Below are 24,928 nucleotides of genomic sequence, written 5' to 3'. Positions count from 1 at the left end.
AAGAAATGCCGAAGAAATAATTGCAGTGTCTCATTTGTCCTAAAATAATGATTGTTGTACTGATTGAAGCATTATGTTATTCAATTCTGATTACAAAGTGCTCTTTTCTACTCTTTTTTTTCGGGTTGAGGTCATCAACGGAGTTCTCTGTTAGTAAAGACCAAGCTGGCTTTCGAGAGAGTCACTCCACTACAAATCAAATGTGAACTCTGTGAAAAATACCACATGAATTCTGGGAAGACAACATACAGATTCATGATGTATTTGCAGATTTTCAGACGGCGTACGACTCAGTTAAGAGAACTGAGAAGCGGTAAATAAAGATTGAACAAGATTTCTACGAAAGTTAATAAACTGACTTAAATGACGCTTGAGAGACTAAGATTCAGAGTACAAATACACAGGATCTTAACTTGTCAAGCCTATGCTAAATGTAAACACTGATTGTGCGGATAGTTAAAACTCGCACAGCCTAAACCATACTAACCCATTATGAATAACTCTAGCTGTTCTGAAAATTCAAATCTGTAATAGAGAAATAGATAAAAAGTGTAATGTGTAGTGAAAATATTCTATCAAGACGCTCGAACAGAAGTGAATAAATAGAGTAGAAAAACAAATTACTGAAACTACAAAGAAATCTTCAGCTTTACTATATTCAACAGCACTGTTGTGATTCAACCCTGCCGAGTTAGCAACGAAAGCTTTTTCCCAGTGAGAATCGATTTGTTTTGACTCTTGGCAGCAGCGTAAACATTGCTTGCAGCACAGAAAGCAGAAGAGAGGCACACATTGGAAAAGCTTTCCCCAAAGTAGTGCCAAAGTTCAACGACCCACCAGTCGCGTAATCTTGGTCAAACGCATACCACCGCGTCACAGTCTTTGCAGAGTTGTGTGGTAAGTATACGTAAGTACGAATATGCCTACATAGGCGAACAAAGCATTGAACGATCAAACAGGTGATTCCAAGAGCAACCGCAAGCAAGGAGAAGACGGACGCACACCTGTCTGCATCGCGATCGCACGAGATCGCGAATGAGAACCCGGAGCCGAGCACACTCTCACAACCCGATAGATCCGCCTGGCGGACAACAGGCTGCGAAATTCTGATTCGGTACATGGTTGTTGAAGATAGTTTATTGTTGTTTTTTTTTGTGACCAGAGGAAGGTTTTGGTGCTCCTTGCTGATATTACTTTCCAGCTTAAGACGCTCCCTTCGCAACAAATAAACTGGAAAAAACTGCTGATCGCGCCGAACAACAACGACGACGACGACAACGACGACGTCGAGTATATATAGTGTTACTGTTGTGGTAGTGGTTCATGCAGCATTTTTGGGTTCACACGACTTGAATGCGCACTTGCATCTGGGAGACGAAACTCGAAAAAACCGATCGCGATATTCTGCCAATAGCATCACATACGCGGCGGTGGTGTGTTGCATAAGACTGTGAGCTCAATCATTCCGAAGTTTGCTGCAGAAAATGTCTTACCAGTGCAAGAATTGTGAACGCGAAAAGGATCAGAATAACAACTATGTAAACGCAACGTACGCGGCTAACGCTCACGGAACTCGTGGCAGCCGAGCCAGTTCCGCTAGGACCCCAGCTGAGCATCCTGTGCGAACCCGGAATGCCAGCAACGGTAGAAACAATGAAGCCACAGTCGGTGGTGGTGGCGGTGGCGCACCCCAAGGGCCGGGTTCCGGTACCGGTGCTACTCAGGTGACGGCCAAGGTTATGTGGGGTAGTGTCGGAGCGATCAAAGAACTTCGCGAGAAAGAACAAGCCGAACGAAATCAGGTCACCAGAGCCGGGCGTCGGCAGTAGTAGGCAGTGCTCTAGTGGTGGTGTTTTCAAGCAAACGGAAGATTTTTTTTTGTTGTTGTTCAACCGGAGCTTGCATATCTTCAATGTTATCAACTTTTATTCAAACTAGTTATTAATTCATTATATGCTATCATTTATTGGGTACAACATTTGTAACAGCCGACACGCAGAACTACATCATTGAGCTGATCAGGTGAGGCTACACCAAATGTGGTGTTTTGTTTAAGAAGGGTGCCACCTTCCACAAAGAAAAACAAGAATAGTGAACTATTTATGCAATACGTTTTTTAAAACTATTTTTACTGTGCACCATAATCAAGCACAACTCACAATCGATGAGTTGATTATGGTGCATAGTAAGTAAATTTTCGTAAGAGATCGTAAGTAAATTTTCACCATTTCGCACGACGCATGACATGACCGCATTAAAAGCTTTCTCGAAGGCACCGTTCATGGTAAAATATACTGAGCGATAAATAAGTCAAAGCTCTGCTGAAGTCTGACGCTTTGGGTAAAACCCATGCTGAACAACCAATCGGCACAAAGGAGAGCCACGATAGTATGTAGCGTAAATAGCCCAGGCGAGCTTTCAAAATGTTCACTCTTTGACATTGACCTAGACTTTGTGCGGCCATTACTTGGTATGTCCGTCCTGCGATCAGACATGGGTATTGTTTATGTTCTCCGAGGTTCGTGCCTACTTCGAGAGCAGCGAAAAAATAAACACAAAATAATCAAACCAATACAAGCTGCACAAATTCCATTTCCTTATGTACGCTGAGACGGTGCATTCCGGGGTGTTGCGCATGATACATAAATGTTCTCAACGGATGCAAAGATTTGGCTGAATTTACACTGCACCAGCTCGCTAACCCTTCGAGGTAACGGTATGACGCGATTATGAAGCAGTTGTTTGAAACTCCATCCGTATATGAATACAGCAATCTGCAAAACTAACTTTGCGGAATGCAGATTTTGAGAACAAATGTGATGTTGTGATACGGGTTTAAGTTTTAGAAAATCAAAAATGTATGGCTGAAAAGCTATTATCGTCGATTGAAATACGATTACTTATATGTTGAAAAATCAAAATTTTCTAACTTTTGACAAAAAATCTGGTGAGGCTTTTTTTTAATAAATTGATTTTCAGTAGTTACCATGAATAATCTCGCGTCGCGAAACGATTGAAAACAACTCTTACAAAATCGATCAGCCATTTTTATACGGGTATTAGATAGACCAGCAATATAGATATGGTAAAAAGCCTTTCCGATATTTTGTGAACACAGCTGCACAACGTCGTGGTATGCAACTCAGGTAGCCGATGTCGTGTAGGGTAAGAACCCCAAAAATCGCCAGCCCCCCATTTTTCGCCAATCAGTGAATCTTGTTAAATTTAAACTTGATGTAGTTACGGCTCATGATTATATTCAATACTATAAAAATTGGCAATGTTTTCTGTGCTTGAACGCACTAACAAAAATATTTTATTATTACAAAATGTCTTCTAAAATTATGATCGAAATAACGTTGTCATGTAAAGAGCAAAATTTTCTGCCAAACCATAACAGATGGCAAAAAAAACTTAGTGGAAAAGTTGCCATAAAACATTCAGTTTATTGAAAACTTTGTGAAAGTACTTTTAATTACACTGTTATTGCTTGGTTTTCATGTTCATATAATTCAAATTTCATGAAACTACTGTAATTTTATACCCAAATATAACTGGCGAAATTTTGATCCCATATTATGCGCTCGACCCTAAATTCGCCAGATGAACTTTCATACAGTGTTTTAGAGCTTTAGGACTGTACCCATGAGGTTAGAATGTAATTGATTTTTCCAAGTGCATGGCAACGTCAGCAGATAATGAGGAACAAGGTGAAATACTCTTTAGTGACACATCGGCAAATGAAAATGTTTCACTCACTATGGATGATTATCACAAAGCCAAAAAGGCTTTGGAGCAATGTGTTTCTGTGGTCGGAACGTCAAAAATAAAAAAGTTCAAGAGTGATTTCGTCATTTTCGACAACCCAGACGAAAAAGCACTCTTTACTATCTTTCAGGTTCTGAGAGAGACAATGCCAGAGGCAGTCGAAGCAATCGAGAGAAGTAACCTAGAGGGTGAAGGCAGCACAATGGTTTTTGATGCAATGGAAATTCAAGCAGACATAACTGAGCTACCTGTAAGCGGCGTCTGTGGAACACAACATGAGGCAAATTCATTGACTGCTAAGGAATCAGTGCTTTATGCCAAAATGCCCCAAAACAGCGCCCTGACCCACTCAATCAGGTATTAAAAGATTACTTGAAGATGCCGCCCACTCTTCAAAGAGAAAACAAAAGGGAATACAGGTCCAAACGGTATCACGTTTTAACATCAGATGAATTTGTTCATGAATATTCTCAGAAGGAGGTGGAGAAGAGACGTCTCGAATAAGAGAAGGAAGACAGGAAGCGAATTCGAGAAGAACGCAAACTCGAAAAGGATTTGAAGAAAAAAGAGCAAGCGAAGAAGAAAGAACAAAGGAAGAAAGAGAAGCAAGAAAAAAAGACAACATTGGCAAAAGTAAGACGTGTAGTTCCAAAGAAAAACTAATGTTCTTGAAAAATTTCCTTGCGTCACATATTTTTGTTACATTTGTACATTTTTTTACATTTTGTACACACAATAAATTAAAAGACATGAAACGGCGTGTTCTATAAATTATCTTGTTGTAAAGTTTTATACAAATTGCCCCCTGACTGACAAAATGTGTTTGAAAATATAAGTTCAACATAAAATAGAATATTTTCAAAACCACCATATATTGAATTCCGAGTAAAGCTTGATACTCAGCTAATGTAAAATAAAATAAATGCTTCTCATTGCTGACCAGTCTATTGCATAACATCATTGATTAGTTTCATTCTACAGCTGTCTTATAACATTTAGGCAGCAACAGAATTTTTTCAAATAGCTTAACGATCGAGTATTATTTGCATTTCCGTCCTGTTTCGAAGGTGGCGAAAAATGGGTCTTTGGGTTGGCGAAATTAGGATTTCGGGTGGCGAATTTAGGGGCTTGAGCACCCATCAGAAAATTTCTATTTAACATGACTAGATAAGTTATTTTGGCTGTGGTGCAACCCGAATATGTAACGCAATGTTTATTGAGTAGTATACAGTAAATACTGTACATTGTCGAAGTAACAGATTGAAATGGATCACGTTCAACTTGCTTGTCTTTAATAAAAGTGGCGATTTATGGGTCCGTTACCCTATAATCTAACCACTGCGGTGCCAGAGACTTTAACAGTAAACCATGTTCAATTAATTCGGATACAATTTCCATATTGAGAGTACTTATAATAAGCATCTACAGCAAGATTTAACACCGGTCTTAGTTAGCTTCAGCAACTTCAAACTCGCACGGATTTAATAGTTATATCATCCCAACTTTTCTCGATAACTGTTCTAAGTTGGAGATCTTGTAATTAGCAAGCTTCGACATCATGTAGGACCAGTCAAAAAATTTCATTGGGTTCTGATCTGGGGAGCTTGGCAGCCATTTATTCATTCCGAAAATCTGTCAAATAATCCCCTAAATTTCGAAACTCGTGGCAACAATTTTCTCCAAAACTTCCGTTTTATAATAAACAGCATTTACTTTGACGCCTTTGACGATAAAAACCAGTAGAGGCTGGGCTCGCTCGTTAACTGCCCTCCAAACTACTTTTCGTTTCAGAACTACTTCATTTCAGGTTTTGTTATTATAAAAATACAAAATTGTATCAAAATATGTTATTTATATCTCGCGTTGATAGAGTTTTGTAATTTTTTAGTTACGCTCTTCTGATCGGGTTGTGCAATCATTGTACTTCCCGATTCGTACAAATTTTGCACTAAAACCGCACAATAAATGTGTGAAAATGATAAATCAGCTGTTGTACTGCGAATACATTGACATAGATAAAAATCAGAATATGTATCATATACTGACACTTTATTTCCACATCGAATGTATTAGTGACTGCTACTCATGGAGCAGTGCAAGCAGCGAACAACAACTTGTGAACTCACTAGATTTATATAGCTATAATACTCGATCAATTTATCTCGATGGTTTTGATCATTTAAAAGTACCATTGAATGATTTGCAAAAAATAACGAAGCAAAATTCTGTTCACAACATTTTGTAATAAACGCTAGCTTCACCGAAAACCCTCCATTCCACAAAGCCACAAAAGCGTTGCTGATTTTTTATGGCAGCATTTGTAAATTGTGAATAATTATTATTTGTCATCCTGTGCACGCGCTTTTTTCTCAAGCGACGAGAGAAATTTCTCTCTCGCTCATAGAATTTCTATGTACGTGCGACGAGAATAGACACGTCACATATAATTTGCAGGTTGCTCTTTCACTTCTCTTTCGGTTCGGACTGTGACGCGCAAGGCGATGACTATCGTCGCTTTACGAAATGAGCGAGACAGCGTAGCATATGTCTCGTTCTCAAGCAGAAAGGAGGAGAAAGGTTTTGCTTCGCGCTCGCTTTGCAATGCTGCTTGATACCAGTTGAAACTTTTTAGGTGTATTAGTTTGGAGCTGCCAAATACATTGAAAAAACGCTAGAGCAGTAATTGCGTTATGCCCAACACGCAATCATTGTACTGGTTCCAAACTACATCGACAATTGCGCTAAAACGCACAATTTTGTACTGGTTTCGCACCATCCAACTTTTCGTGTACGATTAAAATGATTTAAAGTTGAAAATGTCCCTAAAAATTATAACTGTGCTCGGTGCGATAAGTGAAGTGACCCATAACTGTAGTAATGGTGCACAATTGTGGGTCAGTCCATATTTTGACTATTGTTATTACTTTTACGTGATAATGCATCAAGACTGAATAAAATAACTTATTATCCAGCTTTTACAACAATAAAATAACTTGCATTATGTATTTTGACGATATTATAGACTAAATGATGTTGCATGCCAAAAGTGACCCATAATTGTGTCTTTTGCCATGTAAGTGATATTTTTCTTCCCAACCGATTGACACGCATCAACTGCAGTGAAACTAATTGTTGATCGAAAGTACACATCAGAACACAGAGATAGATAGTAAAACATTCGTAGTTGATAATATTTGCGATTTTATATCCATTTTTGAACATTCAGACCACACGTTGACTGACCCATAATTGTAGAGGGACTGTATAGGTACTTCAGTTTTTCATCAAAAAAGTGAACTCGTGACCAACTGAACGTTGCCTTTTTCGCCGGAAACGCTCCCTCTCAACTTTAACGACTTCCGGTGTCCATGTAGATGTGGCCGACCGGAGCGGTCCTCCGAAAAGAATTTCTTCTTGTACCTTTTGATGGTTTTAACAAAAAAATTCTCACTTAGCCCCACACTATTTCAGACGTTTGTATATTGTGCACGGGCGGCCAAAAACCATTTTACTACGACTTACCGAAAATGCTTCATTGCGCATTATAAAACAAAACACAACTGACCGACAGCCAACACCCTGCATATTTGTGAGTGAATAAATGAGCATTATTTGAAGGAATGTTATTTATAGTTATTGATATATGCAGCGTCCTATAGAATTTTTTTTTGTGTCAATAAGGCCGCAATAACTTAGCATTTTCGTGTAAAAAAACTGTTTTGCAACTTTGATCAATTTAATTTTATTTTTTCGAAAATTTGAGATGCGTACTTTAAAGATTAAATTGTTGTTAGTGGTAGTAAGTTGTAATGTTGAATATTTAATGTGAAAGTTAAATCTTGGCTAAAAAAAGGGGTCTAAACTCGAAAAATCGTGATCGTTTTAGATTTGCCTGTGAAATATTGATTTTATGTATCCAGTGACTTCAGCAATTTTTTTTTTCATATAACGAGGCCTTTATTTTGACGTTTTCGGTTTTTTGATCAATTCCCCTAGCAGTTTTGAAAAATTAGAAAAAAATATTTTTTCTAATTTTTCAAAATACCAGTTTGCTTTCTTCAGCAAAGTTGTAGGAAAATTTATAAGAAAATTAATTGCTGAACGCGGTATTCTTCTATCTGTACGTCTGATATGAAAAAATAGAGTTTTTCGAGGAACACCCCTCAAACTTAGTTTTTGGTCCATAACTTTTTCTGTAATCGTCGTTCAAGATGTTCTAAGATTTTATTCATTTTGCTAGACCTCGCATTTTTGTAGAATACATTGGTTTGATATTTCCATTTGTTGTCAAGATATTTCTAGTTTTTCGCTGAAAATAGCCATATTTTGAGTCCAAATTTCTCGAAAGGTTGCAAACCAGACTATTTGCATTTGAAAGTTTGTCGAAAGAACTACGTCATGAGTTCAACAGTTTCTAGTTGTATCCAACCGAACACTGAATGAAAGCAAAACACCTCTCTTAACAGCCAGATTTAACATTTATGTCATATAAAGTTGAAATATTTAGAACACAATTTATTTATTTATTTATTTATTTATTTCGTCAAACAAAAGTAGACTGCATATGTTTAAAACTAACTTACATGCTATATGCTATTTATACTAGTGGGAGCAGAAAAAAGAGTTTATACATAATTGAATAATAATTTCTTCACTTGACGGATTATTACAATGAATGTTTTCTATCGATTTAAATTGCGCGTTGAGTTGAAATATTGTTTTAATTTAGTTCTCGACATAGAAAAGTCAATTGTTTCACAGTGTTGGTTATACACTAACATCATTTGATTGATTGGCCCGTATTTAGCATAATTGTTTCGTTGATGATTTAAAGAAAACAAAGTCCGAGTTCGTAAATTTCTAGAAGGTACATAAAGATTGAGTTTTGATAATATTTCGGGTGAATCGACACGTTGAGATACGATATCGTTAACAAATGACATCATTGCGAATTCACGACGGGCTTTTAATGATTGGATGTCAATAAGTCTGCAGCGTTCGTCATATGATGGCAGGGGAAATGACGTCCATCGTAGATTACGAAGTGCATATAACAGGAATTGTTTTTGCACTGATTCTATTCTGTTTACATGTGTTGCAGAAAACGGAGACCATACAATGCTACAGTATTCTAAAAGTGACCTGACATAGGAATTATGAAGTGTTTTTATTGTGTATGGATCTTGGAAATTATAGCAGAAACGTTTTATAAAACTGAGCATGTTACTAGCCTTATTAATAATTGTATTGTATTGATCAGTGAATGTTAATTTTGAGTCGAGTATGACTCCTAGGTCCCTAACTCGTTCACTTTTCTCTACTACCTGATCTCCTAAGGAAATCATATTGCTTGGCATGTTTCTTTTTCTGCCAAAAGCCATCGAACTACATTTTTTAACGTTTAGCTGAAGAAGGCTTTTTTTACACCAAATGTAAAAATATTTTATCTGGTTACGAAAAATATTTACATCATCAGCGTTTTTAATTTCAATGAAAAGTTGAATATCGTCGGCATAAATAAGAATTTTTACATGTTTTAGAATAAAGGAAATGTCGTTTACAAAAAATATAAACAGTAGAGGGCCCAAGTGAGAGCCTTAAGGAACTCCTGAGGTTACCTGAATAGGTTTCGATATTCTACCTTTAAATTTGACTGTTTGTTGACGATCTGTCAAATACGATTCAATCCATTTGAGTAATTGTGGATGAATTCCAATTTTTCGTAACTTGAAGAGAAGCAGGGGTATATCAATGCGATCGAAAGCTTTACTGAAGTCAGTATATAAGGTTTCAACATAATTACCTTTATCCATTGCGTTCAAAGAGAAGTTAATAAACTCGAGTAAGTTAGTTGAGCGCCCTTTGAAAAAGCCGTGTTGCGTTGGGGTAATTCTATTTTTTATTTGGTGGAATAACTTTTTGTTTATTATTGCTTCAAAAAGCTTAGGTATACAGGAAAGAATGGCTATGCCTCGATAGTTGCTAATGTCGGTTTTTTTACCAGATTTGAACACAGGCACTAGATATGAGTTTTTTTCAGAATTTCGGGAAGCAACCGGATTCCAGCGACATATTGAAAATCAAGAACAGTGGGGAAGTTAGCTCTTTAGCTAAATGTTTCATGAATGCTGGCGGAATTCCGTCTGGTCCCGGATCTTTAGACGCATCCAGAGCTTTTAAAGTATCTTCAATTTCGCGTGCGCTGACATGTTCAATATTGAAATAGTTGGGAAACTCAGGAAAGTTGGTGAAGAATGTATAGTCACGATCAGATTCGGAGAAAGTATAATTTTGTTGAAAAAAATCAGCAAATAGATCAGAGATGTATGCCGGGTTCTCTTCAACTTTGTCATGCAGTTGCATTTTTGAAGGAAAATTTTCAGATTTTAACTTTGATTTAACATATTTGAAAAAAGTTTTTGGACAGGATTTGATTTCAAGCTCAGTCTTTAATGTGAACTCTTCAAACGCGTTACTAATGGCATCGTTTAATTCGCCGCAAATGTTAAGATAAGTTGTTAAAGCATCACGATTTTTATGAGTTTTGTATTATTTATGTGCTTTTTGTTTTTTGTTTTTTAAGTTTTTAATTTGTCTATTGTACCAGACTGGGTATTTGGAATTGCCATGACGTCTTATTCTTTTCAATGGTATTTCGCTAATAAATAAATCAGATAATATGTTATAAAAATTTTCTATAGCCGAATCGACGTTTCCGTCTTCAAACAATACATCTTGCCAGTTGATACTATTTAGTTTATGTTTTAATTCATCATAGTTTGCTGACTGAAAGTCAAAAACATCTTCGAATTCATATTCGTCAGGTCTTTTATTCATATGCACAAATAAAGAAAACTCTATTGCTGTATGATAAACTTCGTTCTTCCATAATGGTTGTAATAAATTCGTCACACAAAAGTCTTCACTAATGTTGGACATTAACAGATCTAGATAACAATTTTGTCCATTTTTCACATGATTTATTTGATTAAGACCAAGACTAGAGGTTTTATCAAAAAGAAGTTGCAGCGTTTCATTTTCGCCAATAATAGGAAGTAAAATGCTATGGTTATCGATGTCCGGAATAAAATCAATGTTGCGTTGGTTACCGTTGGCTACTGTATGATTTCAGTGTTCGAGAGCAACACTTTGGAAAATGGCTCCACAACGGTTTAGTGCATCTATATCAAGCCCTGCATTAAAAAAAATCGTATTGTATTCACAAGATTTTCAACTGATACTTGTTAGATTTGATAATTACAGAAGACGATTCGAAATGATCAGGAGCATTAATTCTTTATTAATTCATAATTCCTTGAATGATAGACACTAAGATTACGATAGACTATCTTATATCATCATCAATGTTAATAATCTTCAGCATCCCAAAACGTTGGTGTGTTGTCAAAACACGGCAACTTTTCATTGGGAGAAGTGCCGGCTGATGTATACTGATGCCGCTCACTACCGCACAAAGGCAGATTTTTACTAAAAGAAGTGCCGCTGTACCAGCTGGCCCTGCCACTATCGCTGCTGATATCCACTGCAGCTACCACTGTTGCTTTCCGCTGCCACTGCTGCTGCCACTACTATTGCTGCTAAGTAAGAACTTCCATAGTTGTTATCCAGAACTAATATTACTGGTTTAAACAGGAGCTCTTGTATAGGCCAAATAGTACCTTCCCAGATTATTAAGTATATAATTCTGTCGATCGTGCTTGGGAAAGTAGGTATTAAGCGAATTCTGCGTTTAGTACAACATTTCGAATAATCTAATAAAAGTTTTCTGCATTTGGGTGGAAGCATAGTTGGTTTTTCAATCGACTATTGCACGAATGAGAAAAATCCATTGAGAACTAACCGACATATTAACGTTTGATATTGGACATATTTTTCACTTTTTACGTTTTTAGATTTTTATTTTACATCTCTATGTAGTTGATCTTTCTGGGAGACGTAGTCCTACGTCAAAATGTCAAAATCACTAAGCGATTGAAGAACTTGTTACAAAAGAGAGCTAGCGAGACACAATAAATCAACCTAACGCAGTCTTTGGAGTAAATCAATAGAGGTAAAATAAAATCACTATGAGGTTATTATTAGTCGAAGAGAGCCCAAAATTGCCTCCCCTAGCAAAAGCGAAGAAAGTTGACACTAATAGAAACAACCGTAGAAAGGAAGTGGAAGAGCATATGTAGAAAACAGACACGCGCTGTCCGCAATGGCGGTGTTTGATTTTTCGTTCCTTAATCACCAATGCTCAGCGATGCCAACCTTTTTTTATAAAAAGCTGGAAGAATTCAAAATAAAAAACTGGAGAAAACTGTATATATAAATTTGAAGCTTTTACATAAATTTATTTGATTTTCGGTTCAAAAATGCTGCACCGTATTATTGCATGTAACCAAAAAGGCTGAAAGAAAATTGTTTACACGTGGAGATTATAGTCACTGGCGTACTTGAAATTGAGTAAATTTCGAATAAAATCTTACAACCGAGGCGCATGAATGCACAAAATACTAAAAAGACCATACATGTAATGGTAATGAGTTCAAAAAATGTGTTGATGAACAGAAAACTGGATAAAACTGGAACAATTTTTAAAAAACTGTAAATATTCAACCTTCAGCTGTTTCGCTGACGATTTTCAAAAAAACTGGAGATATCCAGTAAAAACTGGAAGGTTGGCAACGCTGCCAATGCTTCTTTGGCCTTTATGATTTCTCAATGGGCTCTTAGCGGGCGGTGCTATGCTGGGCGTGTGTCGGAGGCCGCTCCGGCAGTTAGCAGGCTGGAGCGTGTTCTGTCGATTCGCAAATAGCTGATGATCGCGTGCCGGGTTGTGGCAGAGGATACGAGAACACCGAGCAATCATTGCGCGATCCGGTGCCCCGGGCGTTCGGCATCTCATGACGGTCAATGGAACGCCGCCACCGGTGAAGACGACGACGACGACGGAGATGATGGTACCTGCGATCGCTGGCGTCAGTCGCGCATTGGCTGAGATTGGCAGAGATACATTCTCATTAAATCGCGCAAGAGGTACATTAAAAACAGGAACTGATACCCAAGCGCCGTAGAGATATGAGTGGAGAGGTAACGTTGAATGGAAATTGGATGCTGTGGGTCAGTTACTTCGCAGCCAAAGTCAAGTTCAAACACGCCAAGTAACAGAGGCTTGGCTCGTGGTGTGCAGAAAACGGTCGTTAAACTTTGGTTTATTCAAGCCTCTCTATGTTTTCTAACGAGTGTTGAGTGATGTAGATTGCTTGGAATATAGAAGTGCTTATACATTGTGTAACTGACAGTAGTTGCGGTAGCAACAATAATGGCATACTTCCGGTGAATTCTTATATTGTTAACTTAGAAGTTCATCAACTTGTACTACCAACTGAGCAAATAAGTGAAGAGTTCCGAGAAAATCACTGATGAAAGCTATTCCACTAGCACCGGTGACCGACTTACTGCAATATTCAAGGGCTCAGAAAGAGCTTTCGTTCGGTTATTTCTCGTGCCATTGTGCTTCAATGATTAAGCGACGTTGCCAATTACATTCGGTGAAAGTTTACTTCAAGCAAGTAATTTAGTAACGATGTACATTCCTCCGGATGTTCAAAGACTTCCTCATAACAAATATCGTAAACCAATTTGTACCAAAGAAAGTCTTCTGGTCAACTAATATTAATTACAGTGATGTAATCTTAATGTACAAATACATTTAGATCCAGAGGCCAGAACTCTGGGTTTCACGTTATTGTCTTCAATAAAGCGCTTGAGACTTTGTAACGATGGCTGATTAGTTTTCTGACAGTCTTACATTGACTTCACAGTGACAGTTTTGGTGTGAGTGACTTTGACTGACAGTCAAAGCAGTATCAAAAACCAGACCGTCAGTAGAAAGTCAGTTGGTAAAAAACGATTCAACTGGCATGGCCAGTTAATGTTAAAACGGAGCGATGAGAACCTCCTGGTGTTGTAGATTTTTGAATGGCTTCACTTCACTTCACCCATCCCAAACCGTTTGTTATCATCTGAACGGTTTGGGATGGCTTTGGTGATGGTAAACCTTGTATATGATATTAATTACTTTTCAAGGCACTTCTTAACAACTAAGAAGTGTGAGGATTGCGAGGCACCGAAGCTGTAGTATCTTAACGGAGCATAAGTGAAAAAAAATCTGGTCTCTGAATGCTAGAATCATCAACGACAACAATTATCAGGTATTTGATACCCATATTCGAGACATTCGATTGCAAAGTTAATATCACAAGCAAGAAACTTCTAGGCTTCATCTATACCTGCAACGGTCAGGAGCCAGCGTTGCGGTTTAAAGATTAGACCATCGACGAAACTTCCTGTTTTGTTATTGAAAAACTAGTGATGATGCGTGAAATGATACAAAAAAGCGATAGTAGTTAGCGCACCCTCGATGAAATTTGTGTTTCGAAGAAATTTGATCAACAAGAACAAAACATATTCTTCTCTCCAAAACGTGAGTGTACTAAATCAGCGTGTTGTCAAAATGAAACAGAGGAGTCTTTGCTTCAAATGACTATAAAAAAAAAACAGAAGAGTTGTATGTAAAGCAACGATCGCAAGATCTACGTAGAACAACTTAAGACTGTTTGTTGTATTCAGTGGCGTAGCCATAACTTTCTTGTTTTTGATAAAAAATGTAAATTTTGAGAATATTGAAGAGAGCAGCAGGTTGAGAGAGAGAGAGTAACAAAATCAATGACTATCATGTGGCAAAGCGGGATTAAACAACAGTGGTTTGCCGCGTTGTAACGGTTGTAGTAGGAACACAGACAAACAGACGTACCTCTTCGAAGAAAAATCCTGAAAAATCTTCGTCCTTATTCAAAACACTCACTACACTCATGTGCCACCATGTGAGCTTATCGCCTACTACTACTTATTTTCGTAAAACGGTTTTCGTCTTTGCTAATGGGTGTGCGCGCTTGCTTGAATCAACACCAGCGGCATCACTGACGGTTTTTGTCTTTGATAAAGAATGTACACGCTTGTTTATAGCGACACAAGTGGCATTATTGCTCACTAAGCACAATTTCAAAATTATCGTTATTTTTCTGGTCGATGAAATCGTCATCGAGTGGCACGTCTGTTTGTCTGTGGTAGGAATATGAATGTGGGAGAATAGACAGACAGCCAGACATTTGATGCAATATTTTTTCAAAATGTCTACGATGGAAAAAGTGCTGATACTAGACACCTTGTTTCCCACGAGAGAAACAACGACGATCTCGTGATCACGAAATAAGTAGGCAACAACAAAAAACAAAGCCATGAAGTAATCTTTTCTTGGTAACTATGAAAGTCAGAGATAAAACCAAGGAATAAAAAGCTAGAGAAGAACTGGGAAAAAAAATTGGTCGTTTCGGGTTGGGTTTAAGTAGAATTTGTTATTACATCAAGCCACAGATTTAATTCCGAGTGGTCGTTATTTCCTCTGCATAACCTATGTATTACAAGTCCCTGGGAAATATCTTAAAGATTAACCTAGCCTTTACTACCGGAATTCCGGAAGCCGTGCCTCAAAGCGGTTAAAGTTTCACTCTTTGTCTTGAAAATGCATGAATCGTCAGGACATGGGGTTATATCTTATTATTTTCAATCGATTCTCTGAGAGTCAAAAAGTCTTCGAGCAAGAACGCTAGCTCAGAATCCATCCATCCGTCAAAAAAAATGAGACACGAGATTTTGAAATTTCATGTTTTTCTAAGACATAGTTAATACAGTCAAACCTGTTTATGTGCCCGGGATAGGGACCGCACAAAATTAAGCGCGTAAAAAAATTATTTGAAATCATCACGTGTAGCTATGAAACAATGTTTTCACAACATTGTTGAAAGAATCTTTTTTTATGCGGTGGATAGAGACCGCATAGAAAAAAATTTCATTTAAAAATAACTCGAAACTTGATGATTCTGATTTAGAAAATACCTATGATAACATTATTAAACATCTGATTGATAAACGTAACTTTTTCAAACATACTATTCTTTCCAACCGCTATCCTTTGCAGGCTAGCAATACGTGACTTGTCCTACGTAAACTGGCTCAAATAGTAATTGGCTGACGCAATACTTAGGTATGTGATGCGTTCAAATTCATTTCACTAAATTGCTGAAAATCTCGTCAGATATGGTCCTTTTTCATATACCGCACAAAAAACAAACTCGCACAAAAACAGTCGTACAAATAAAAACGTCGCACAGAAACAGGATTTCAACATGGCGGTCTTGGACAGATGTTTAGCATGCATGTTGGATTGCATCAATCCGATAACGGTGATATTTAATCATTTTAGGCTGTTTCTAAGAAAAGAAACCAGAAGTAGCCTTAGAATGAGAATTCAAAATGGCGTCTCAGTTTCACTTTTGGCTTCTGTGAATCATTGCGATTCCGGAAATATCCTTGGCAATGTTCGATCTTATGAACGCCATGTTGCAGGCAAAATCAATGTTTGAAGCCATTCAAATAGGCACAAATTTTACTATTAAAATTGTTTCTAATTTAAAATTTAGCAGTGATTTTAAATAAAACAATTGAAATATTAAATTGGAATGCTCGCTCATTAAAGGCCAATGAGAATGAACTTTTTAATTTTTTAACAGTAAATAATGTGCATATTGCAATTATTACTGAAACATTTTTGAAACCTAACATAAAATTAAAATATGATCCCAATTAAGTGGTTTATAGATATGATAGGATTCAGGGTTCCGGCGGTGGAGTTGCAATTGTTATTCATCGCCGAATCAAACATCGTGCTCTTCCCCCTTGAGACGAAAGTTATTGAAACTTTGGGAATTGAAGTTCAAACTGAACTTGGGAGTTTATTTATTGCCGCAGCATATTTACCATTTCAATGCACACGCGAGCACAAAAATTATTTTAAAGGTGATTTACAAAAACTCACCAGAAATCGTTCGAAATTTTTCATAATCGGCGATTTTAACGCTAAACATCGTTCATGGAATAATTCTCAAAGTAATTCCAATGGCAAAATTTTATTCAATGATTGTTCTTCAGGATACTATTCTATTTTGTCTCCGAATAGTCCTACATGCTTTTCTTCTGTAAAAAACCCTTCAACAATTGATTTGGTGCTAACAGATCAAAGTCATGTATGTAGTGATTTGATCACACATGCTGACTTTGATTCTGATCATCTTCCAATCACTTTTTCTTTATCACATGAATCAGTTTTAAACCCTATGAGCTCTGTTTTTAATTATAACAAGGCTAATTGGGAAAGATACAAAACTCATATTGAGAGAAATTTCAATAATGAGCTTGATTTGCAAAACGAAGTGAATATTGATTCCGCTTTGGAAGCATTAAATATGCAATTGTTGATGCCAGGAATTATTCTGTTCCAAAGGCTCAAGTGAAATTTGATTCACCAATAATTGACGAAAATCTTCAACTTCTAATTCGTTTGAAAAATGTCCGCATACGTCAATATCAACGTTCTCGTGACTTTGTTTTTAAAACTATTTATAAAGAGTTACAGAACGAGATTAAACATAGATTTACTCTTCTGAGAAATCAAAATTTTGAAACTAAAGTTGAAAAATTGAAACCATATTCAAACCCTTTTTGGAAGCTGTCGAAGATTCTTAAGAAACCTTCAAAGCCTATTCCAGTTTTGAAAGATGGTGAACGTTTTCTTGTATCCAATGAACAAAAGGCCCAAAGACTTGCTCAGCAGTTTGAGAGTGTTCATAACTCAAATTTGAATTTTGTGAGTCCAATTGAAAATGAAGTCACACGTCAATTTGATTTAATTTCTTCCCAGATTTTTTTACCTGCAGAAATAATTGAAACAAACTTGAATGAGATTAAATCAATTATTAAAAATTTCAAAAATATGAAAACACCTAGCGACGATGGAATCTTTAATATACTAATCAAACATCTCCCTGAGAGCACAATGGAATTTTTAGTGAAAATTTTCAATTGCTGCTTCAAAATTGCATATTTTCCCAAATTATGGAAAAATGCAAAAATTACTCCAATTTTAAAACCGGATAAGAACCCAGCTGAAGTTTCAAGTTGTCGACCAATCAGTTTGCTTTCTTCGATAAGTAAACTGTTTGAGAGAATTATTCTTAACAGAATGATGTCACACATTAACGAAAATTCAATTTTTGCAGATGAACAGTTTGGATTTCGCCATGGGCATTCCACTACTCATCAATTGCTCAGAGTTACTAATATGATACGAGCTAACAAATCTGAAGGTTATTCCACTGGAGCTGCTCTTTTCGACATAGAAAAAGCATTCGACAGTGTTTGGCATAAAGATTTGATTGCGAAATTGCAAACTTTTAATTTTCCAATTTTCCCAATCAAAATTTTAAAAAATTATCTTACTGAACGAACTCTTCAGGTTGTCTATCAGAATTCAAAATCTGATAGATTTCCTGTCAGAGCAGGTGTGCCTCAAGGTTCAGTCTTGGGTCCAGTCCTGTACAATATATTCACTTCAGATCTTGCTGATTTGCCTCCAATGCACAAAGTCATTGTTCTGCGATGACACAAGCATTTCCGTAAAAGGAAAAAGTCTTCGTGTCATATGCAGTCGATTGCAGAAAAGTTTAGATATTTTTTCTTCCTATTTGCAAAAGTGAAAAATCTCTCCCAATGCTTCTAAAACTCAAATGATAATTTTTCCGCATAAGCCTAGGGCTTCTTTCCTCAAGCCAAATAATAATCACGTTGTCAAGATGAATGGGGTTATTTTACGTTGGTCTGACAAGGTTAAGTACTTGGGACTAATTAATGATAAAAAACTTATTTTCAAAGAGCACATTGAGAGTATACAAGCCAAGTGCATCAAATATACGAGATGTTTATATCCTCTCATTAACAGGAATTCTAAACTTTGTTTAAAGAACAAACTTTTGATTTACAAACAAATTTTTAGACCAGCAATGCTTTATGCTGTACCGATCTGGTCAAGTTGCTGTTCAACAAGGAAGAAAACGCTCCAAAGGATTCAGAATAAAATTCTAAAAATGATTTTGAAGCGTCCTCCTTTGTTTGGTACACTCGAATTACATAGACTTACTGGTGTTGAACCATTAGAAACTATGTCAAATAAAATTATTAACAATTTTCGACAAAAATCGTTGCAATCCTCAATTGCTACGATATGCTCTCTTTATAGCCAATAAGTTAGCAATTAAGTTAGTTGTAAGTTTATTTCCCCTTTTCTGACAAGTAGGTTTAAATCCCTACGAATGAGAGTCCTAATTGCGAAAGCAAACAAATCCTAACAATTAAAATTACAAATTTCTTACAGTGTTGAGAAGTCACCATTTGTGATTGGACACACATACTCATTATTTACTAATATTTATCATAAATACTTAAGCTACAAACAAATTCCCTCCTTAAAAAAAAAAAAGAAATATCCCTACTGGGTGATATTTGGTCACTTTCGGTTGTTTTCCAGAAAGCGAAAGTCGCCACCTTGGATTTAAAAATGCCATGGGAAGACAATTTCTGGCCTCTGAGTGTCATTCTGGTTCCGGAAATACCTATATTAGTGTTCGGTCATGTTCCGCTGATTTCCAGACACCGTAAGTCGCCAGCTTAGAATTCAAAATGGCGTCTCAGGTCGACTTTTGGCTTCTGTGAATTATCACGACTCCGGAAATACCCATATTGGGTGGTATTTGGTCACATTCGGTCGTTTTACAAAAACCGGAAGTCGCCATCTTGTATTTAAAAATGCCATGGGGAGTCAATTTCTGGTCTCTGGGTATTATTCTGATTCCGGAAATACCTATACTAGATGGTATTCGGCCTTTTTTGGCTGTTTTCCAGAAACCTGAAGTTTCCATCTTGAATTTGAAAATGGCGTCTGCAGTCGATTTTTTTTTCATTTTAAGCTATTGTCCGGAGAAATTGGTTGAAATATCTGTTTTTTTTTTTTTTTTTTGTTCGAGAGAGTAAAGGTTGAGTTTGTGTTAGGGGCCATCCACATACCATGTGGACAGATTTTTATTACCCGTGGACAAATGCCCATATAAATTCTTTTTTCTTTTGTAAGGACCGTGGACATTCCACAACCCCCCACCAAGCTGTCCACGTGGGATGTGGATGGCCCCTTACTTATTGGTACACATGGAAAAGGGGGTCTGAAATCTAGATTTTATAGTATTACGTAATTTGTGTACCACGCATAAAAAACATTGTCAATATAGCTTAGCTTGACTTAGTTCTGACTGTAAATATCAATGGTTGCTACTGCGTGAGGAATCCGAGCCATTCAAGATGCACAATGAATCAACTGAAAGAACGACTTGGAGTGGTAATTGCTTCTCACTGTGCATTATTCAATGACCAGATTTGTTATTGTTGTTTATTTGTAACGATAGCAGACGTTATCGGTGTCGGCGATGACGATTATCGACGATAACATATCGTATTAACAAGCCTGATCCAAACAATATAGATATGCTAATGTACATACAATGTGATATTAATAAAAATGAATTATAAAATACATCATGAAGTATTAGAAGATCTCGGTCGACTACCTTCCATAGCTGAAATTTTCAAATTTTCAACGTAGAATACGCAAAAAAAAGTTATAACGGATTCGAAAAACGAAAAAAGAACGTGTCGCTTTTTTCTACAACCATTCACCGCATAAAGTCATCCAAACAGATCATCCACAAACTCATGCATCTACCACAACCACGAACGTTATGGGCAAAAATTGGAAAATCGGAGCACCGAGATTCGACGATTCACAGGTTGAGCGAAACAGAAACGACCCTACACGGCTATAGACCATTTTACGAAACGTTTTAGAACTCAATGCATGTATGAAATTTTAACAGAAAACATTGAACAGCAAATACCGTGTTTCCTACCCTAGTAGTTCGAAAAACGGGCTATACACGTTTGCCAGTGCATGTACGGAAAATGTCATTTATCTTCGTAAGCAAAAGCATAATGTATGACGGAAATCGAAAAAACAGCAGGAAAAAAACCGATATTGAAGTCCACACACGCGAAATTTTCCTGCACTTCCAGTCGGCGTAAGATATGGTGTCAAATATTTTTTACTGGGTATGAGCTCGAATATCAACGCATAACAAAATCTAAACAATTAATTTGTACTTATCTTACTGATTCCATTGAAATTGTTCATATTCGAGCGGCTCTATAGCTTGTAGTCATCACCCACAACAAACACACTAGTTACTGCAGAAGAAACTGATGCAAAAACACCTGAAATGTAAACTTTTACTCAGCAGAGAATTCACACATGCTGACGATAGCCTTGCTGCCAGAGCCTCTCCTAAAAAAACTTTGTCAATATAGGGTGAGGAACGGCTTAATCAGTGGCTCCTATTTAAATATGCTGAAGAAAACCGGCCTCAAACTCTCTTGAATTTTGATCAATATCGACAATTTCAGTGATGCACACAAAAAGTCTGCTTAACCTGCTGTCTTACGAATATATGAAATACCGTTCATCACAGAGAAATCTTTCAATAGAAATCAATCGAAAAAAATCACACAACGGCTTAAAATATGTTCGGGGTGATTGAAATAGTGTTCTTCGTTTGGAAATTGTTGAAGTTTGCAAAATCATATTTATTATCTGAAAACAAGTGCTGACATAATTTAAGATAGTGAACAAGTGAATATACTTATGTTTGTAGCTGCTTAAGCTGCTTTAAAAAGGTGTTGCTTTAAACAGGTTTCCTACCCTATCAAATCTTTAAAAAAATTAATAAAGTCACCACCTTAAAACAATGCCATATCAACAAATAATATGCTGAATAAGTTTATTGAAAACCAGAAATTTACTCAAAGTGATCAATAATAAATAAATCTATTAAAAGACGGAATGTTCAAAAAATTAAATGCGGAATGTTCGGCTCCAGTTCGCTAATCGCGTAAAAATCCATGATCAATTGATATAATTTAATCCAAGGAAACTCACATAACAATAGTGCTATATACTCAGTTCGTTCAAGAGCGGTCAATGAATTAAAACTATAGCGAACAATAAATTGAAATACGGTTTTCCTTTCAGCTGTTAGCAGTAAAATATAATTTAACGACTCACGTCAGTACGTGGTCAACTGCCCGTCTATCGTCGATTGGCTGTCCCCTACACCCGCCATCTAGAAAGAGAGAAAGGAGCTCATTCGCGTATTAGCTCTAAAACTCTTGCAGGAACCTGAAACAAGCAAAAACACCAAATGAAAATGTAATAATCAATGCTTCACGACTTGACGCCAGGCCGGACAGAGTGTTTACAAACAATCGCGTAGTCGGTCAGTGCCGACAGCGAATCCCGATTCCCCGCGGCAGCGCCGCAATTATCCAACACTTTTTTATTTGTTTTAATTAGCTTCTTGCGCTAGCATCTCTTGTCATGCGTACGACGACGACCGACGGTTTGTGAGTTAGGGTTGTCAAATGGCATTAGCTTTTGGAAGGTTCCATACAAAGAGTTCTCGATTGAGCGCTCTTCGGAACAATCATTGAATCCTGTATCTACTTCTGACCTGACTAGCATTCAATGAAGGCTGAGTAACAATTAAATAGTACCACCCCACTTCCAGTTGCGTATAACAAATTGGTCTGCTGAGTAAATAGCCAACAAGGGTGCTGCACAAAGTCTGCTGCAAGGTAATTGAAAACGGTGTTTCAATTGTACTTTCGCTCATTTGCTCGCATATCGACGTCATGGGAAAATGCACCCGCGAACAGCGATGCAAGAGGTGAAATATTCGCGTTGTTCCTACCGTTGTAAGCAATCGTGCCAAAATGGGGAGCCTTTCGTAATGTCTTACAATTGCGAACTTCTCAATAGAATATTAATTTCCTCTCTTCCGCCTGCATCCAGCCTAACGACAAGAACACGTTAAGACCCCGGATCCGGAAACAGCAATCAGACCCGCACGATACTCTCAAGGCCCGAGAGAGACAACCCAATATGCCAGTCCGTAATATCTTGGCCCAGCAGCGGAACATGTGCTTACCTATGGCAATGAAAACCATCATACAGTACACCAGTGCTTTTAATGCAAAATATTATAGCTTTAAGTTACATTTAGTTTCAGCTCGTAGTCGGCAGCGAGGATAAAAAATTTGCTTTTAGTTATTAAGATACTTTAGAAAGTAAGCTAAGAAAGTAATTGGCGCCGTTAAACATTAAATTGTATTTGTGTCGTGTCAAATAAATTATAGATGAACAAAAAAAAATTAATTTCCTCTACTGGAAGGAATTTTTAAACACGAAATATTGTGGCTATGCAATAATCGGTTTCGGAAATATTTTAAAAAAATCATCGCCTAGGCGTTCTTCAATATCATTGTAAATCTTGGTTAATTTTCTGATAACGTGTAAATCAGTACATAACGTTGCAGTGATCTACACAGGTTCTGCCCTTGTGCTAAAACTAAGAAATTTCGTGGATTTCGATGCCCCTAGCGAGCTCGAAAAAGCGTCAGAGACCGCAGACTAATTGCTGACCGGGTTTGTTGCTTCTACGTATGCTTACGGAAAAATCTTACTTAAGTCTCTGAAGACTTTATGCACTTTCGAAACTTTGTCAAACCTGTGTTGACAAATTGTCGACAAAATCGAAAAAAAAAAACCCTTGTGCTCTAACAGGAAAAATAAATTTTCAACCGTTCCTGTGAATTTTGATACTCCTAACTATGTCGTAAAAGCTTAAAGTTCGTGACGCTCAATGGTTCAACGCTAGAATCTTTCATTTGTTCGCTTTTACCAATGATCAATACAAATTATGTAATACTGTGTCTGTAACTTTCTTGAATTATCATATTTATCACCCAAATAATAACTTCTTTTTTTTATTCAACTCTATTCTTTATTTTAAACAAGTGCAATCTAATCTGATATAGGTACTTTTTGGACTTGTGTTGTGTTTGATCAGGATTCAGACTCTGAACTCTGAACAAATTGCTCTTGATCGGAATGTAAAATATAAGACTAATTATGCTGAGCGTTCAATCACAAGGTGTTTTTCTGTTGCCGTGCTAGTGGAAAAAGTCCTTTATCGTAAAGTGAAAAACAGCATGTGGTTTAGGACCAAAATACGACCACATAATTTGTAAAAAGGGCCCCCACAATAATTGGCTACTAATTTCGTTGCGTCATGCATCAATTTGTTATTTAATTTTTTCACGCCATTAGTTCCCAGAGTTACTCGCACCGATAGAAAGCGAAAGTTAAGTGGCTTTGTTTTCTTTCCTGGTGCACCCAACCAGCGGCAATCAAGCGTAATATAGAGCGAAAATAAGTCAACCAGCACCCGTATGAATAAATTACCGCTTTGCTAATTTCTTTTTCGTTTCTCTCATTACCCGCAGTTGTGTCATTCTCCTGACCTCAATCACCATATTCATCTATGCCATTACACTCGGACCGTGCTGCCGTACGGAAGCATTGACCGCTTCCAGTACCAACATCTTTCGCAATGACAATAACGGTGACCACAACGACAACGACGACGACCAATTGATAACCCCAGTGCAGCTATTAAGCCCTGATTCCAGCGACAAAGACGACGAAGACCGCGCCAACCTCCCACGTCCCTTCACTGACCTGTACGGCATCGGCAGTCAGCAGCCGGAACCGAAGCGAATGAAATTAAAAGTGTCAACCAAACGGCGCAAAGCAGGCCACAGTAATCACAAGTCGGACCGGAACGGTACCGCAGCTAGCAAAAGCTCTTCCAAACGCAAACGGAAACCGGTGATGCAGAGCGCCTTGCAGTGCGCCGCTCGGAAGGGTCTTGAAGCCATGACAGAACTGTTCGACCAACGCGAACCGGAAATCATAAAACGGGGTACGTTTGCAAGAGTGCGTTACTTGTTGCAATATTGTTCCTGAAATCCTATCCTCTTTTAGGTGACGTCCTTGACCCGAACGAACCCGGTGCACTACTGTCAAAGTTTAGTTCGTCAGACGATTCGCCACAGGATGTCACCAAGGCAGGCTATGCTGCACTGGTGGCTGCTAAGCAGCTGAAACAGAGGTATCGTTTGGGTTTTATTTTCAGCTGAAACAAAGTACTGCGACTTGTTTCATTAAGGCATCTATAAACAGCAAATCGTGCCGAATCTT

At 37.4% G+C, this 24,928-nt stretch overlaps 1 protein-coding gene across 1 annotated transcript; it reads left to right on the top strand.

Moving 5' to 3' along the window:
* Positions 1-1,084: 1,084 nt before the first annotated feature.
* LOC129717739 (uncharacterized) lies at positions 1,085-24,309 on the top strand. The gene is made up of 2 exons (XM_055667862.1): positions 1,085-2,022; positions 24,172-24,309. The coding sequence occupies exon 1, from the start codon at positions 1,485-1,487 to the stop codon at positions 1,827-1,829; it is 345 nt and encodes a 114-aa protein (XP_055523837.1). The 5' UTR covers positions 1,085-1,484; the 3' UTR covers positions 1,830-2,022; positions 24,172-24,309.
* The last annotated feature ends 619 nt before the right edge of the window (positions 24,310-24,928 follow it).

This window comes from Wyeomyia smithii, chromosome 1, assembly GCF_029784165.1.
Source record: "Wyeomyia smithii strain HCP4-BCI-WySm-NY-G18 chromosome 1, ASM2978416v1, whole genome shotgun sequence".
Lineage (NCBI taxonomy): Eukaryota > Metazoa > Arthropoda > Insecta > Diptera > Culicidae > Wyeomyia > Wyeomyia smithii.
Note: the sequence above shows the minus strand (reverse complement) of the source record. Positions and strands in the feature narration are given on the sequence as shown.

What these genes read in the sequence shown, in the direction of transcription:
- LOC129717739 (XM_055667862.1), top strand. Translation starts at nt 1,485, where the DNA reads ATGTCTTACCAGTGCAAGAATTGTGAACGCGAAAAGGATCAGAATAAC.